Here is a 17,377-nt window from a genome sequence, read left to right as displayed (position 1 = left end):
TTCTGCAGCTGATGACTGTTTCAGCTGCACTACAAAACTTTCTGCAATTATAAAAACAAAAGTTTAACGCGGTAGCAAACTACCGCCCTTCTGGTATCGTGAAAATAAAGCAATCGCTGCGAGCCGTCGGATCCCTTTCTTTAGATATCCCTGCCTCAATCAATCAAATTTCATTTTAATGAGCTATCCTAATTCCTAAAGCCAACGTTCCATTTCATTACTGATTTTATTACTGTACAATTCTGATGCAGACAAAAAAATGTCCACACAGGCTTATCGTAAGCGAAACACAAAAACGACGAAACAAGCAAATCAGGCAGTGTAATCAGTGAATAGATCAACTTGAAGAGCGTGCTGCTACTAGGCTATATAAAGTGTTCAGAAATATAAAAACAGTGAGAAATCATCGAAAAGAAATCACATAATCAGATTGTTGCCAGAGTTAATAAGCCTACCACAACAACGCTGTAGGCAACAAAAGAAAACATGTTCTGAAAACAAAATTTAAAGATAGAAGAGGTGATATGACAATCATGGTTTATAAGAATCTAAAAAATATGTTATTTTAATGTGCTCAGAAAGTAATTCATTGTGTGTGATTTCATTTTAATTGTTTCTAATCCGGATAAAACTGGAAGTACAAATGAACAAGTCTTGATAGAACCGTCATCGGTTAATCCGGATCTTCGCCTAATCCGGATGGAATCGCCGGTCAAATCGAATCCGGATTAACCGAGTTTTACTGTAGCCTAATTGGTAAAATAAACACATTGAAATGTGGGTTTGTGTCAACATGGCTAGATCATATGGCCAGAGAGCTATCAAATCCTTTATCCGAGATTCTTACGCAAAGCCGGATTTAATGAACTATTTTTTGGGAAAAAATTTATGGAAGGTAAGCTATAGTCATAGTCCGCCCCGATAGTTCGGTTGGTTAGCGCATGAGTCGTAAACGAAGAAGCTTCAAAATATCGTGCACGAAGATAGCTTCATTCTAAGAACTGCTCTCCATTCAATGGCACCTAATGGATGGAATAATTCCCCGGCACCAACACTTCAACAATCGGAAAACTTCACTCTATTAATCTCCTTAACCGGCCTGCATCAAAAGCCTGTACAAGTATGCGAAAGTACCAAGAACCCCCTGTGAAGTCAAATTGGGAACATTGCAAAAAGACAAAAGCAAAAAATGAGTAAAACACAATGATGGTACACTAATTTAAAGTAAATTTCTTTTTGAATAAGTAACTTATAAGCATGACAAAAGGCAAGATATAGGCTACAACATACAGTGCATTTCCAATAGACTACAGTACATAAATTTAAAACAGCACACAATGTTGCACAGCAGATGACATAATAGACAAGATTTTGCATGATCACTGATCAGATCTTCACAGTTATACATTTCCTTATTGTTGCGCCCAATGCAATATAAATTCTGACAGAAAAGAGCACTCGTCAGAATTCGTAGATTCGTTGAACAAGATCGCCGAGCTACCACTGCCTGCACCTGTAATTAATTTTCTTTCTGTTGTAGCTGTTAACCGCACTGTAAATGCGGCACACCCTTGGTAAAACAAATATACAATGCATTTCACCGCGTCAATACAACATCGATTGATTGCAGCGGACGAATGTTGACTGCAACCAGCGTAGCACACAATACACATTTATCCCATAACATCAAAAAACGTACATTGGGGCAAGTTGGTGTAATATAGCAAAGTGAAGAGCACGAGCCTACACAGCATGTTGTCTCCTTTTCTGTGAAGAGGTGCAGTATTTTCAAAATGCAACAGAAGCAATTAATATTTTGTAAAAACACGCTTAGCAACAGTGAAATGACGTCACAGCACATTACGAAACATAACACAGCACAGAAAGATCGGAGATCTCGATAAAAATACGTCTATAGAAATAATGGTATACAGTAAACTTTATATACCCTTTATACTATCAAGGGTCAACAAACGAGCCTATTGCATAAAACAAAGAAAAAGGTGTGGCAACAAAAAGTGTGACATGAGTCAAGAATAGGCGTGGTACGAGTGCTTTGATTACAAAAAAATTGAACAGTGTTTTTGAAGAATTTGTTTAAGAAAAGTGCTGTTTTCATAAATGTTCTTGTTGAGCATGACGACGATAGTTCTAAAACATGTGGCTTGCGAGGGAGTTTTTTAAGTGAGAGAGGGATTCGCAGGACTCTTAACAATACTCTATCGTCTCAAGACTTAAAAATTCAATAACGATGAAGCTTGAAATACAGTAGAATAATTGTGACGTTTTAACAAGTACTCAAACTATGATACTGGGTGACATCTTCAAGTCAATTAAACTGCACCAGTGCTGAGTTTTTTTCAACACAGTTTAGACCAGGACTTCTCAAACTAAGGGACGCGACCCCAAAGGGGTCGCAAATTGTAATTTTAGGGTTGCAAAAAACAGATTGAAAGTGGGCCTACAGTAGGTATTTTACATTGTGAACTGCCCAACAAGAGGTCACGTAGAAAAATATTTTTCTGAAACGGGGACACAATCAAAAAGTTTTAGTCGTGGATTAGGCCACCACACGGCCAAGTTTGTCTACCTGTGACAAGCCTGATAGATAGCGCTAGTAGACACACAGTTGGGGCCCAGACTGGTTTCCACACAGCGAAAGTCCCGTTGGTTGAAGTTTTAGGTCAATTCAAGGACGGCATGATAGCCTTACGTGATTCATAACAATCAACGTTGAAAAAACATTACAAAAACATAAAAACAATAAAATTGAAACAAAAATTTAACAAGCATGTCAAAAAACAGCTGAAGCTGTGACAAACAAAAGCAAAAAAAAATGTTGATAATAAATTTAAACTCAAATATGGTATTATAGAAGACAACAGCTACCTATAAACGAGCATGTAGAGTTCTAGAAGAAATGAAGTAGAGAGTATTAAAAAGCAGCCCGTTCTCTATCACAACATAGACAGCAAATAATTGAGACAAAAAAGCAGCACTGATGACGATGGTTGAAGCAGAATGCAACATTATGATGCAAAAACGATTACGCGTCAGGGTCTCTTGACTTTGCCAAATCTTTCAAGGGGAAATTTTGTGAAGTGTCGCATCCGCTGCTTGTGCTTTGCGGCAACTTGTTCCTGAAGCAAAAAATAACAATCGTTACGCTGTTATAATTTTATGTTTGTCGTTTGTACGAGTTCCGCAACAGTAGCCCATCGCATCAAGTCAGCAAATCAGTCATTTTTTACGTTGATTCAACGTCTGTGAACATGTCCTTGAAATGCCTTGTTCAAGCGCACACCCGGAGCGTCGAACCAGCATCGTCAGATCTGAAAATTTCTTCGATTGCAAAGTCAGGCGCTTAATCAATTGAGCAATCGGGGAGGAAAATTTATCAACTTAGCAACAGATCTTACCGTTTGGCGAACAAATTGTTGATTTCTTGAAATGTTTTCCCCTTCGTCTCAGGGAGCACAAGAACGAAGTAGATGGTGATGCAGATGCACACGACCATGAATCCTATGAACACGTACGGACCAGTGACCTCCTGGAAGAGCCAGGATTGCATGATAGAGAGTAGGCGTGCGATGCAAAATTTCAAAATACAAGAGTGGGTTTGTTAAAATTGTGAAGCTCACATTAGCAAACATTGTTAAAAAAAAACAACTAATGTTGTAACAAAATTTTGACGTGTTTTTTAAATCAATGCAGGAATTGTTAGATAAATATGCGATGTTGGTACATTTCAACAAGTGGCACTGAGATCTAAAAGTTATTCATAAAACTAATATCATCGAAAATGCTGATTTATCTGTAAAATAGGCCGTTATAATATGTAAAACGAAAAAATCGTTTTACATTAACCTGTATCTCTGTTATCCCTACGTTAACCTACGTTAACCAACGTAGGGATAACAGAGGCGTTGAAAAAGCACGAGTTCATCATTATGATAGGGCTGCTAGATCGTTTGACTTAGTAGCCATCGCCAGTCAGGCAGCAAGCAAGAGAATGCGTGGTGATAAGAGCAGCATATCTAAGATTCAGCCAATGGCTTCCAATAATACAACAAACACAAAATCATTTATTCTCATGCAATGATATCAATTTGTAAATTAGTTCAACTTACAGCGACAGACAGAAAGCTAATGCCAACAATAAAGTTGCAAGCCCAATTGACCAAACAGGCCACCATGAACGCAGGGGGGCGGGCGGCCTGACGGAATAGCTCAGCTGTTATCAACCATGGAACGGGCCCTGCAATGTCACAGTTGTTGTATTGGTCAAGAACTGATGGATTGAAACCATATTGCTCATAAAACAGGTAGATTCTCTTTTAATGGCACACGTGGTACGTGGTTGAATTGTTTGCAAGGAAACGTACTGAAAATTAAGCACTTAAAATTCAAACATTAAGTAAAATTTGTAAAATTTTCACTCGATGTCACTCTTAGAAGCCTTAGCGATTCACTGATTTTGCAAGTATTTGTAAAGAAGCCCAAACCAACTATATGCCCTCACGGTAATGATAAAATTCTCTTGACTGGAGTACCTGGTCCGATGGCAAACCCAACGATGTAACCAATTACACATGCAATGCTGAGATAGGAAATCCAATCAACATCTTTGAACTGCAAAAAAAGTGATTTGTCAATTAGATGTGGTGGTCTACAACCACAAGTTGACTCGATTGATATAAACTGTTTATTAGCACTTCGTTTCAAGGTTTAGGCAATCTTGATTGTTTTTTTTTTTTGTTTTTTTTTTGAAAAAACATGAAAACTGTAGAAAAAAAAACAAATAACAAAGATAAGCAGTAATTAGATAATTCTGCCGCTGAAAACAATATTGTCACATTTGATCAATTTACTCACACTGTAAAGGATGTTTAATATAATAGTGAGTGCCAAACACCAAAATATCATCATTCCAAACCCGATGACCATCAACGCCTTTCTTCCAGCGCGTTCGATAATTCCAACCTGACGAGTTAAATATCATTATCATTATTCATTTTATTATCAATATTACTATCCAGCCAACATAAAGTTTTATATCTGATTGATTAAGAGTTTTAAAATTTGATATTTTTTGTTGAAATCATAGAAATTGTTGCCAAATGAATTTTCCATCACTGCACTTGGAAAACCAAGCCATGGGAGAATTAAAGGGCGGGGAAACCCAATTAACTTTGCGAGTTTTTTGTTTCAGCGTGATGTCATTGTGTACAACACTTGATTTATGACGATTTTTGCATTACTTCAAAATACTGCATCAGATATAAGATGATGCAACTGAAACAATATATGATGCAGTATTTTGAAGTAATGCAAAAATAGTCATAAATCAAGTCTGGTCTTAAACTTTTAGCCACAACTATATGTACCTTGTGACGTCACAGCGAACAGCATCACAGCTTGATGCGCGCGAGTCCTCGCAAACGGGTATCAAACAAAAGCGGCCTTAGCGAGACGAGGGCAACAAAATTTGGATTTTTTTTTGCTAAAACGCATGTTGTGCACAATGACATCACGCTGAAACAAAAAACTCGCAAAAAGTTAATTTGGGTTTCCCCGTCCTTTAAAGCATATTTGTGCCTTAGCAGTTCAAGACCTCGTGAATAATTTCAGATGTTTGCCCCGTTAGCTAAGTGGTTACGAGCCCGACTCAAGATCACGCGGTGCTGGTTCGACTCTCGGGGTGTGAGCTTAAGCAACACATTTCAGAACTGCTCTCCAATCAGAGGCACCTAGTGGGTGGAATAATTCTCCAGCAACAACACTTCAACAATCGGGAAACTTCACTCTGTTCATCTCGGTAACCAGCCTTGCGTCACGTCTAGAACTTAGAAGTATGGCGACACTACCAGAAATAACCTATCAAGACTTTGTCAGTTCGAAAATAAAGATTTAAAAGCAACCAGCCAGATATATTCAGGCCATAGCGAAATATATAAGTATTTAAGGTTGCTATGATACAATCTTACGATTAGGCAAAAGCAACAACTTTTGCATTTAAGCAGCCTTGCAATTTTAAAGCACTTTACTTTAATGGATTTATTTTTCTCAGATAAAAACGACCAATCAATAATTCAAACATCGATTTATCTGACAAAACAAAAACATAAAAGTGACTGTTTGGGTAGAATATGGAGAACCGAGGAAAGACTTTAAAACTACGGAGCATACGCAGGGTTTTATGGTGAATTTGTCAACCTAAGTGATCTACAAAACCTAAATACCTAAAAACGCAACGTACTGATACAATTGTCATGATTACATTCACAGTTCCAACGGCAACAGAAGCCAGATCTTGAGGATTTCCCTTTTTAATGTTAGCACGGTCGAAGATATCGTTGGAATAAAAGAATACCTGCGTAGAAAAACGAGTGAACACGACATAACAAGAAATTCTATTGCCTAAGTGTGGACGTTAAAAACGTCAATGACGAAGACGTCGAAAATAAATGTCAACAACGAAAACTTCAAAAAACGTTGATGACAGAAATATCAAATTAGTAATACTTGCAGTAAAATTTAGTAAAACTTAGTAATACTTGCACTTTTCCTGCTAGAAACTTACCGAAATATAAAAAAACAGCAGGTTTGGACTAAAAAAGGAAATGATCGATCGCCCTTAGAAATCACTTACAAGACTTGCAAGACGCTTTCAGAAGTTCAGCTAATAAAGCCCGTCTATTTTACATTATATAAAAGCGATCGAACGTACCAATGCACGACTGCAAAATCTTGACAGCTTTATTACAACCTAATTGATATGAGCCATCGTCATTCGCCATGTCCGCTTTCCGCAAATTATGCATCAACATGGGTCATATGCTTCCAAAAAATTTCGAGTCTAGATACGAGTTCTTTTAGCGTCGTCATATCGGATACGGTCCATGTGTAAACATTAACTTCCCACCGTCTTGTTTTTCTTTCATGTGCTGTTAAGTTGGCTACAAAATGGTTTCTACTGCCACATTAAAATGAACAGAAAATAGGTTTTAAAAATCTCCAAAATGGAGAATAAAAACGATTACGCAAAACGTTTAGCAGTTGGACTAGATAACTTACAGCGTTAATCCCAGACAACTGCTGAGCCACCATCATCAAGAGAACAGTAATCAGCTGCCAACGAATGGAACGGTCACGAAGTAGTTGGGGGATGGTCAACTGACCAGCAGCGGCTTGCTGAGCGGCTTCTGCTCGCATCTCATTCATTTCATCAACTACGTCATCTGTGCCACGTAGTGAGACCAGAGCTATGGTCCATGAAACATGGATGAGTTGTTTTGCTGTTAAATGTTACTGAGAGAAGAAATAGTGTACATCCCAACTGGCTAAAGTTTACATTTCCGTAACGTTTTAAAGGGATACTAAAGGAAAAACCTGACTTGGCGATTATTATACACGTTTTTTGTGTTTAACATGCTATCATAAAACAATTTTCAATAACACTTTTCCCCATTGCGGTCTGATCAGCATTCCGCGCGTGCTTTTGTCAGAGCTTTCAAAACGAGAATGGGCTTGAGCAGCGAAGCGTGCGACTGTACAGCCTACGTCACTATGGACTAGCAATTAGCTGATCGCGCAATAGTTGTTACTGCGGGTGATTTAACTGTAGGCTATGTATGTAATGTATGTACATCAAAATATCAGACAGTTTGCTCAAAACATCAGATCTGATGTTAGTGTAAACGTGGCTTTTGTTATTGCTGTTGATAGTGACGTATTCTCGAGCAGTGTATGCACTTTTGATTATTTTGAAAAAAATAAATGAAACATTGAACTTTGGGCCTTGCCAGTGCCATTAAAAAAATTTTTTTTCGGTAATTTTTTTGAAAATGTATTCTTGAATGTTCAGTTTACGCATTTTAATGCTTAATTCCCGTTTGAAAATTTCATTTAGTATGCTTTTAACACCGACAGACGAAGCTGAACAACGTAAAAATGACAACCATTCTGGCTAAATGATAAATAAAATAACGGGTCTTTACGATTCATACCTTTGAAATTTTACCGGAGTAGCGACTACGTAATAAGCAATACTGTCCTAATGTTAATTGATTTAACTCACCCACTACAAATGCAGCATCTAAAATCGAAACCATCAGAACTGAAAATTCAGCTAAAAAACGTAACTAGGCCTATTAACCCTGATCGACAAGCTTTAGTTAAATTTTGAATCAGAGACACAAATAAACTTGTCCAAATGAAATTTCTGCTCTGATTCCGAATCTGCGGTCATTTTTTCTCTAGCAAACCAGGTTGTCAAAATATTTGGAATTTATTTTACGTAAATAGTCATAAAAAATGCGTCCCTAAAATGTGACTGGTAATTACAACGCATGGTGAAATTCGCATTACGCACGCTTGTATAGGTCAATATAGGTCAAACTTAAACACCAAAAGTTCACATATTTCAAAAGTTTGATGTGCTACAAAAGAATACGGACATTTTCGAAAACAGCGCAATACAAACCCTTTAAGAATCACCTAATCGGATCTTCGTTTAAAATTTGCAGTTGGCCAGTGTAATTGTATATATAATGTTTCAAACGAGGATTAACGAAAGCACATGCGAAATACCAACAGAAATACAACAATTTATACCTTTTTTCGCGTCTTGTTCTTTGTTTTGGTCGATAAGCAAAAACCGAGGACTCTTAGGCATGAATGGAAAACTGGCCAGAGATATGATGGATGGGACACAGGTGAAAGCGAACAAGTATGGCCATCGCTCATCTGTACCCAATGCTCCACCCAATCCAAGCAGCTGTTATGCACAGAGAAAATTGTACAGAGCAATATGTTGCAATACGTTTGAATTGACAGTAAGAAAGTAGACATTGAATGCTAAAATATTCCGTATCAAACAGAAAGGCTTGGTGAAATATTGAGAAAGGAAGTTTTGCAAAATTTACAGACTTCATGTGATTTGGTATTGAATCTTTATCCTAGGACTGGTAAATCCGTTGATAGACTATGCCTGTTTGTTTAGCAAATTATACTTGACTGTAAAGGCTTTGAATCACTGACGCAGGGCCGGTTACCCAGATTGACAGAGTAAAGTTTCAGATAGTTGTTGTCTGTGAATTACTCCATCTACTAGGTGCTGCTGAATGGAGAGCAGTCTCGAAGTGCGTAGCTCAAGCCTCAAGCACACACCCCGAAAGCCGAACCAGCGTCGCTTGATCTTGAGTCGCGCACTTAACTCTATGCGATAGCAGCTCAGTTGTTATGTAAAATAAAAATATATAAAATATGCAATTATAGGCTTTTTAGAGTCATCTATTTCATGTGTTTATCATGCAGTTGGAACGCCTTTCAAACTCACAAAATCCGTCACCTTAACAGCGATTTAACGTCTGCAGATGTTGAATCAATGTAAAGTGAACATACTTTGCCAGTTGAGTTCAAATTGAACCATAAGTGCAAACTAAAAATTTCGTACTTGGGCGACAAGTATGCCGATGGTAATCAAGAGTTGATTGAGCACACCAATCGCTCCACGCCAATGCTTTGGGGATATCTCACCGATGTACATCGGGACAATGCCGGTTGCGAGTCCTGCACGACGTATTCATTTTGAAGTCTTGAAAGGAACCAAGATCGATAAAAATATACTCAAAAATATTCACAAAAATCACAAAGGAAATTAAGTGATTACAAAAAATAAATTACAATTTGACAAAAATCTTAAAAACTCAAGAGTTCTCTCTTCATGCTTAATGAAATATAACCTTTGATGGTTAAAAATTTAGGAAAAAGTAATAGACAAAATTACCTGCAAATACACCAATAATCACACGCCCAATCACAATTAACGCAAAACTGTTTGCCGGTTTAGCCAAGCCAAGACAAAGAGCAGCCACAATAGATATGGCATTGTTGACCATCAAACCACCTCGCCTACGTTATAAAATAACGTTTTGTTGTTATTCAATTAAACATGAAACACAGTATTTAAAAGTACGAACTCCACATGAAAACAGCCAATAAGAAGATATCTTGTATATGGTACCTTTCAGTTTCAGATTTTGCTTAAAAGTTGTCATACTATGCTTTAGGCTACAAAATGAAGTCTTGTGGTCAAGTAAAGCATAGAATTGTAATTTGTAAGTGACACCAACCTGCCAAACTTTTTCACAACGGGGCCAACAAGTAATGACCCAATCATTCCTGCAGCAGCAAACGAAGATACAGCTAACGACCACATGTTCCTTCGGAAGGAATCATGAGCTGCTTTGTCCTGAACATAAATCCGTTTTCAATACACTCTAGTTGGACATCTTAAAACAAATGAATTAGAGATGTACCGATATATCGGTATCGGCATCGGTATCGGTGATATCGGCCATTTTTTGAGTATCGGTATCGGCATCGGTATCGGCAAAATTTGGCCGATACTGTGGCCGATACTAAACATGTAATAAAAAGGCGTTTGCTGTGAATTTTCTGCAGAAGCAAAGATATAGATTTTTTAAAGTAGTAACTAACGTCACATTGATGTAGAAAAATAAAAACCTGTTCAAATTTTTGATACCTCACACTCCCATGACTTCATGCGCACACCTTTTGGCATTGTTTGCTTACAGTGATTCTTTCACTCAAACAAAACGTTTTGTTTCAGAAGTTTTGCGTTGTTCGACTCTTAAGTTGTGAAGGAGACTCAATTTCTCCAATATTTATCATTTATATATGTTTCTTTTTTACTCTCAACAGAGGATAAAACCAGGCCAGGACTGCCCAGGTGGCGGAAATGTGTATAATTTTGCATCGTTTTTGCGTTGCTGGACGTTTGGGAGACCCGTGTAACTTGGTTCTTTTTGGTGGGCTGGTTCTGTCGGTTTATGATTTGGTTTCCGCATTTAGTTATGGTGGACTCGCCAAGCTTGGGCAATGTCGTGGCGGAGTGGGTGGGAGCGGTGAGACTGCGAGTCCTCGCTGGGCTGGTCAATAAGTGGTCTTGTTGCACCTGGGATGGCGGCCTCGTTGTGGGGGGAGCGTTCTTCTCGGCTGTCGGCGCGGTGCTGGGCACTCACTGGTGTGGCGGGCTATTGCAATTCGCTGGCCATTGCGGTGTGGCTTCCACGCTAGCCATTTAGACCATCCAATCAACTATATGTTTCTCGGCAGCCGCTTTGCAGCAAGAATTGACATCGACAAGAATTGAAATGGCTAGTGTGGAAGCTGCACCGTTGTGGTTGGCGGGTCGCAGCTGCTCGCTGTGCTGGTGGGTGCTCGGCCTTGTGCTGGTGGCCGGGAGGGGCGCTCCTTTCTTCGCGGTGGGGTTGTCGTCTTGGGCGCGGCAGGACCGTTTTGATTGGTTTGGTGAGGATTCGTGGTCCCATTGCTTTCGTGTTGGGCCTGCTAGTTCTGCCGTGGAATTGTTTGGGCTTGGTGGGTATGTTGCAGCGAGGGGTGGAAGTTGGGTCGCGGACTGGTGGAGCCGGCTTGCTGGGGGCAGCCGGGTTGCATAGTTTTTTTGGACGTTTAGCAGCGTGGGGGCGATGCGGGATTGTGCATTTTTGCTGCCTGGGTGGTCTTGGCCTGGCAAAAGCTTTTCAACCAAACGACAAGCGCCCTTAGGTTGCATATTACTTGTCGAATAGTTTTTGTACGACTACACAAATCATTTGGTTTACATTTTACATCTTATTATCAATTATGATAGCCTATTTGGAGAGTTTGCGCAAATACTTTATTTAATTTTTCAGAAACCCCAATTATGATGTAATGTTTCTTCCCTTATACCCTAGTCCTCAATTATGGTGGCCTTTCATTACTAAAACCTACTATTATGACACAAAAATGCGGTTGAGATTGGATTCTTGAATCTTTAATAAATTATACCAATTGAAAGCTTTTTTTAATAGTTTTATGCAAATAAGGTAAAACTTAGCATTTGATATAATACCTTGCAAATACCAAAATTGCATCTTTTTGTAACACCAAAGTATCGGCCAAAATATCGGTATCAGTATCGGTATCGGCCTAAAAAAGTGATATCGGTATCGGGATCGGTATCGGCCACAATATTGGTATCGGTACATCTCTAAAATGAATCAAAATAACCTAACAAGCGAGTTTGGAATAAGGTAGTGATGAAAAAAATGAGAAAGGGAAGACCAAAGAAAATATGAGAAGACACAGTGAAGGATGATCCGACAAAGTGAAACTTATGAATCGAAGATGCCAATAATAAAGACAAGTGGAGAATTCGCTGCAGACAACTGCGACCTTGATATGTAAAGATCAGGATCCTTTAAGCAAAATGAAAATAAAGAGGAAAGGATAAAAGAAAATAAGGAAGAGGCCACTCCCCATTGTTCCTCTCAACCATGCACCAATGGGGAATGGCCTTTTCCTCCTCCTGTGAATGTAGCGCCAAGGAACAGACAACATCATCAATGACTGTACCATCTTCAAGCCACCTAACGAAGTGGAAGGTCTGCGTGTCATGGATGATGAAGCCAAAGGCTGGCTGCTCTCTAGCAGCCTTCCAGTGTAGTCCAGGGACCAGGAACATTGTGAATCTGGGGTGGTAAAAGGCTCGCCCCCAGAGGCTCATATGATAACGAAGAAAAAGAATCCACTTTAGTCAAGAAAGGATGAATACTGAAGTTAACTGAACTTGATGCAAAAAGGAAAGTTTATTTACTGTACTGTAGTCACGACCGATAACAATCATTGCATGACAAACATGCTATGACCATTACAAGTTAAGTTGTTGCTGTAAAAATAAAGTCATCTCTTCTACTGCTCATCTATGGCATTGCGCACTTGCAAAAAATCTTTGCAATGAGAACTGATAAAGGGTTTTGATACCATTGCAATTCTGGTACCCGGACATTTTGCCGAAAGGACATTTAGCCGAAAGACATTTTGCTGAATGGACATTTTGCCGAAACTCATTTTTGTGTTATATGTACCGTATCGATATTCTCCACAACGTGTTTTAGTCTATCGTTCACAACCTTAGTCCTTTTGGCAATATGTCCATTCGGCAAAATGTCCTTTCGTCAAAATATCTTTCGGCAAAATGTCCGTGCACGGCAATTATGGACTATTATTAAATTGTAAGTAAGAATATGCTGTCATAAATCTTTAATGTCAGTTAGTTATTTTAAAATCTTATGTTATGTATGGCATTGTATATATATATGATAAACATACTAAAACAAAAGTTTAATGCTTTAACACAGCAATATAAAGATTATTTAGCCTATTTAACCCTGTCATTGAGTTAACACATATTTCAATGCAATAAGTGCAACTCGCAATCACATTGCAAACTTTCGATTTACTTCCAACTTACACTTTTGCATTGTTGTTCAGAACTTGGCAGATTGTCAGTTGAGCTAGCATTTGAGGAAGAGTTATCTTTTTCAGAGCAGTTTTGAAGATTTAGTGGTGAAGGAAAATAAAAATCTTTTATTTCCTGCACAAATCAAAATAAGAATATTTAACAACTCATGGTAACTAAACCATAGTGATCTATATACACAGGCCTTGCGAACATGCAAACTGGGGACCAATGTAATTTGGATTGTCAACTCTAGGCAAATTTACTTTACCAGTATATATATCCCTTTAAAATGATAGTTAATGATATATAAAGTGTATAACAAAAATGTAAAGCAAAGCATAACGTACCATACTTTAAAAAATACAGTATATATATATATATATATATATATATAATATATTGCAAACTAAGATGCATAAATAGCAGCAAATATAGTAACAAGAGGGTGTAAACTAATCGTTAATGGTCATCAAGTCAAGCAACCAGAAATGGTTATCTATCCAAACTAACACTTCAGTTTTAAGTTAACATCATACAAAAATATTTTTTTTTACATATAATGTTAGATCTTTATGTCCGCCCCGATAGCTCAGTTGGTTAGCGCGTCACTTCTGGAACGAAGAAGCTTCAAGATCAAGCGGCGCTGGTTCGACTCTCGGGGTGTGCGCTTGAGCAACGCACGTTAAGGACTGCTCTTCATTCAGCGGCATCTAATGGATGGAATAGTTCCCTGGCAACAAGACTTCAACAATCGGAAACTTCACTCTGTCAATCTCGGTGACCGGGCCTGCGTCAGTGATTCGAAGCCTCTACAAATATGCGAAACTACCAGGATTAAGCTTTGCAAAAAGCTTTCCCAGTCCGAGGATAAAGATTCAATCAATCAATCTTCTTACAGTGTTTACTAATGTTAACATGTTGTTTGGAATATTATTTCCTAATCAATCACTTAAGCATAACTGCTAACAGTCACTCACATCAGAAGGAGCATTTACAACAGCGATATTGTATCCATATTGAAACGATGCACCAAGAACCGCCATTGTTACTCCAACTATTAAAGATTTTGTGAGGTACGGTTTCTACAAAATCCAAAAAGTTATAATATGAATAATAAAAGTCCTAATTTTCACTATGCAATTGAATATACAATAAGTTAATTTAAATGACCCTAATATGAATTTTTGCCTATTGTGATCAAGTGAAAAAATGTTATATAGAGCATATTTAAAGAAGACTTGTTTGGAAAGACAGTTGAAAAATTACCAGTAAGCTGTTTTTCTTAACAAAACCTTTGTGGTAGGCTAGATGTAAAGCAAGTACACGGGTAGTTGAATTAACAAGTAACCATGAGCATGCAGTAAGTATCCAGGCCTGATGCTAATAGCGCAATACAGGTTATCATAGCAAGATTTATTAAACTACAATCGGTGCCAATTATCATTTTACAGTAAACAGAGATTATTTACGATAAACAGAAGCCCTTCTATTGTCAGACGTATTAAAAGCCTTTGTATCTCCTTCTTTAGATACCCCTGGTCCAGATTTCAAGAACAGGCATTATAAGTAATAGACATTGACATTATCTCACTTTTCAATGTTAAAATGCCAATGTTAATGTAAATTCTTTAAAAACAAGCAATGAGATACACAAGCATATTATTATAGTTAGCTGAATACAGAGGTGGGCACCCGCTACTTTTAAAGTAGCGCGCTACCCGCTACTTCGGCCAAAGTAGCGCGCGCTTCCGCTACCCGCTACCAATTTACAAAAGTAGCGCGCTACCCGCTACCGTTACTCGGGCCAAAGTAGCGTGCGCTACCTTTACTTCTTCCGCTACTTTTGTCTAAAATGACACTAGGAAACACTCAAGTCCCTAGTGACGCAAAAATGACCTTGAAAATGAATGTTATCATTTGTTTACGCTGTCATTTTAACGTAGTTATAGAAAACACATTCTAAGGGAAATTTATTGTTACGCATCTTTCAAAAACATGAGCATTTCAAAATGAGAGTCACTAAGTCCTGCCCGCTTTCGCTTAAGCACATCTTTTCCAACAGAGAAAAGTCTCTCCACCGCAGCACTGGAAGGAATGGGGGTGTTGTATTTAATGAACAGTTGTATTTTAACTCGATATTCGAAAAGCTCAAGGACTTGCTCTTATCCGAAAAAAGGCGTCCACAATTGCTGCTTCCTTCTGCACCGACGTTTCACGGGATGGCGCAAGCACTCCAAAAAATACATCCTCGGAGTCATGACTACTGTTGGATGGTGTCACTCTTATCGGTATCAACCTGGCTTGATGTCTCCCGCAACAGTCGAATTACATCTGTCTTGACTTTTTCTCGCAGTGCGTCAGCATCATCCGTGGAAACGTAGTGCAGAAATTGTAGCCACGACGTCTTGAAGGAGGGATGAAGACATGATGCCATAACGCATTTCATGTTGTTGAAGCACTTGTTGAATCGTTTCTTCACCCCTTGAAGGACTTTCACTTTCAACTCCTCACAGGTTACAAGATCACTGATTTCGGTCAACTTCTTCGTGCAAATTGTGATGGTTGGAAGCAAGACTCGTAATATGCCTTGGACTCGCCCTGGAGAATGTCTAAAGCCTGGCAGATAGGCTTCATCACACGGAAATATTCGCCGAAAAAGTTGACGTCAGCTAGAAAAGACCGAAAATTTGCAACCACGCCGATTATATAGCTGCTTGACCACGCCAGTATTGCAAAAAAAACAAGCATTTTTTTCAATTTAAATTAAAAAGCAGCGGGTAGCGGGAGCGCGACTGAAAAAAAGTAGCGCCTCTCCCACTACCGCTACTTTGGAAAAAAACAGCGCCGCTACTGCAGCCACTACTCCAACTAAAAAGTAGTGTCGCTACCGCTACTTTTACCAAAAAAGTAGCCCCGCTAGTAGTGCCGCTACAAAAGTAGCGCGCTACTGCCCACTTCTGGCTGAATACAAGATAAATTTCTACTTACTTTATGCAACTGAACTAAAGTGCTACTAGCAATCATGTGATCATGTTCAACATGTTCTTCATCCATATAGCTTTGTGTCCATGCAAGCTTTAAAATAAATATTAAGATGCCGACTCAAATATGACTATGATGAGTTATGAGACAGGTCAAAATCACGACTACTCATAGAAAATGTTAATAAAATATTGGTGACATATTTCACAATGGCTGTTAGCCTGTAACTTCAAATCTAAACAATTTGTATATTAAGACTTAGTTGTTATCTTCTAAAACTTAAAATAAAAGTTATACTTAACTTACTTAAGCATGTAGCCAACTGCAACTGAAATGTTTCTATTAATGACAAGAGTAAGATTTGAGACATAGGCTTTCATTTAATGCCAATGCAGTATTTTTGCTGCACTACTGTGTATTTCATATTTCAAACTTAAACGCATAAGCTAAACACAACACAGATTAACAAATTTCACATTTAGTTGAATACAAAATAAACATGAACTTGGATTGTTCACATCCACTTGCACCCATTTATTGCAAGTATAGCCTATTTCACATTGTTCAGTCAAATTACAATATAGCCAATCTAAGTCAGTGAACTAGAATAAGCATGTTACTTCATGAACGAAGAAGTTCAAGATCAAGCAGCACTGGTTCGACTCTCGGGATGTGAGCTTGAGCAACACATTCTAAGGACTTCAGCAGCATCAACACTTCAACAATCAGAAAACTTCACTCTGTCAATCTCGATAACCGGCTCTGTGTCAAAAACCTTTACAAGTATGCAAAACTACCAGAAACAACCTATTAAGAATTGGTCAGTCGGAGGATAAATATTCAAATCCAAACCGTGCCTCGATTGCAAACAAACCAAAAAGCTGTTTTATGCCTAATTGTCTTTTGTTGTGCAAAAACCTTGAGCTTTTCTGGTTTCAGTTATACTTAGTATACTTTCTACAACAATAATCAATGAAGTGGGAGAAATTTGAAATAGAGTCTAACTCTAGATAGAGATCAGGGGCAGAGTAATAATAACTGGTGTAAAAAATGTCAACAAAGTCGACTCTGGCTTTACCA

The 17,377-nt window shown here is 38.3% G+C and overlaps 1 protein-coding gene across 1 annotated transcript; it reads right to left on the bottom strand.

Annotated features, from left to right (window-relative positions):
• Nucleotides 1–213: 213 nt before the first annotated feature.
• On the bottom strand, nucleotides 214–16,479 carry LOC145787511 (solute carrier family 2, facilitated glucose transporter member 5-like). The gene is made up of 14 exons (XM_082599268.1): nucleotides 16,304–16,479; nucleotides 14,293–14,397; nucleotides 13,325–13,447; nucleotides 10,137–10,255; nucleotides 9,791–9,915; nucleotides 9,458–9,573; nucleotides 8,617–8,779; nucleotides 7,078–7,265; nucleotides 6,260–6,373; nucleotides 4,876–4,983; nucleotides 4,554–4,632; nucleotides 4,131–4,258; nucleotides 3,420–3,550; nucleotides 214–3,140 (listed from the first exon to the last, which is right to left on the bottom strand). The coding sequence occupies exons 1-14, from the start codon at nucleotides 16,367–16,369 to the stop codon at nucleotides 3,047–3,049; spliced, it is 1,659 nt and encodes a 552-aa protein (XP_082455394.1). The 5' UTR covers nucleotides 16,370–16,479; the 3' UTR covers nucleotides 214–3,046.
• Between the last annotated feature and the right edge of the window lie 898 nt (nucleotides 16,480–17,377).

This window comes from Aplidium turbinatum, chromosome 18, assembly GCF_918807975.1.
Source record: "Aplidium turbinatum chromosome 18, kaAplTurb1.1, whole genome shotgun sequence".
Classification (NCBI taxonomy): Eukaryota; Metazoa; Chordata; class Ascidiacea; order Aplousobranchia; family Polyclinidae; genus Aplidium; species Aplidium turbinatum.
This window is presented reverse-complemented; position numbering and strand designations above follow the sequence as displayed.

What these genes read in the sequence shown, in the direction of transcription:
- LOC145787511 (XM_082599268.1), bottom strand. Translation starts at nt 16,369, where the DNA reads ATGGATGAAGAACATGTTGAACATGATCACATGATTGCTAGTAGCACT. An exon ending in TCGGCATACTTGTCGCCCAA is followed by an intron (nt 8,780 to 9,457) that starts GTACGAAATTTT and finishes TGTGCATAACAG; the next exon opens with CTGCTTGGATTGGGTGGAGC. An exon ending in TAATCATGACAATTGTATCA is followed by an intron (nt 4,984 to 6,259) that starts GTACGTTGCGTT and finishes TTAACTCGTCAG; the next exon opens with GTTGGAATTATCGAACGCGC.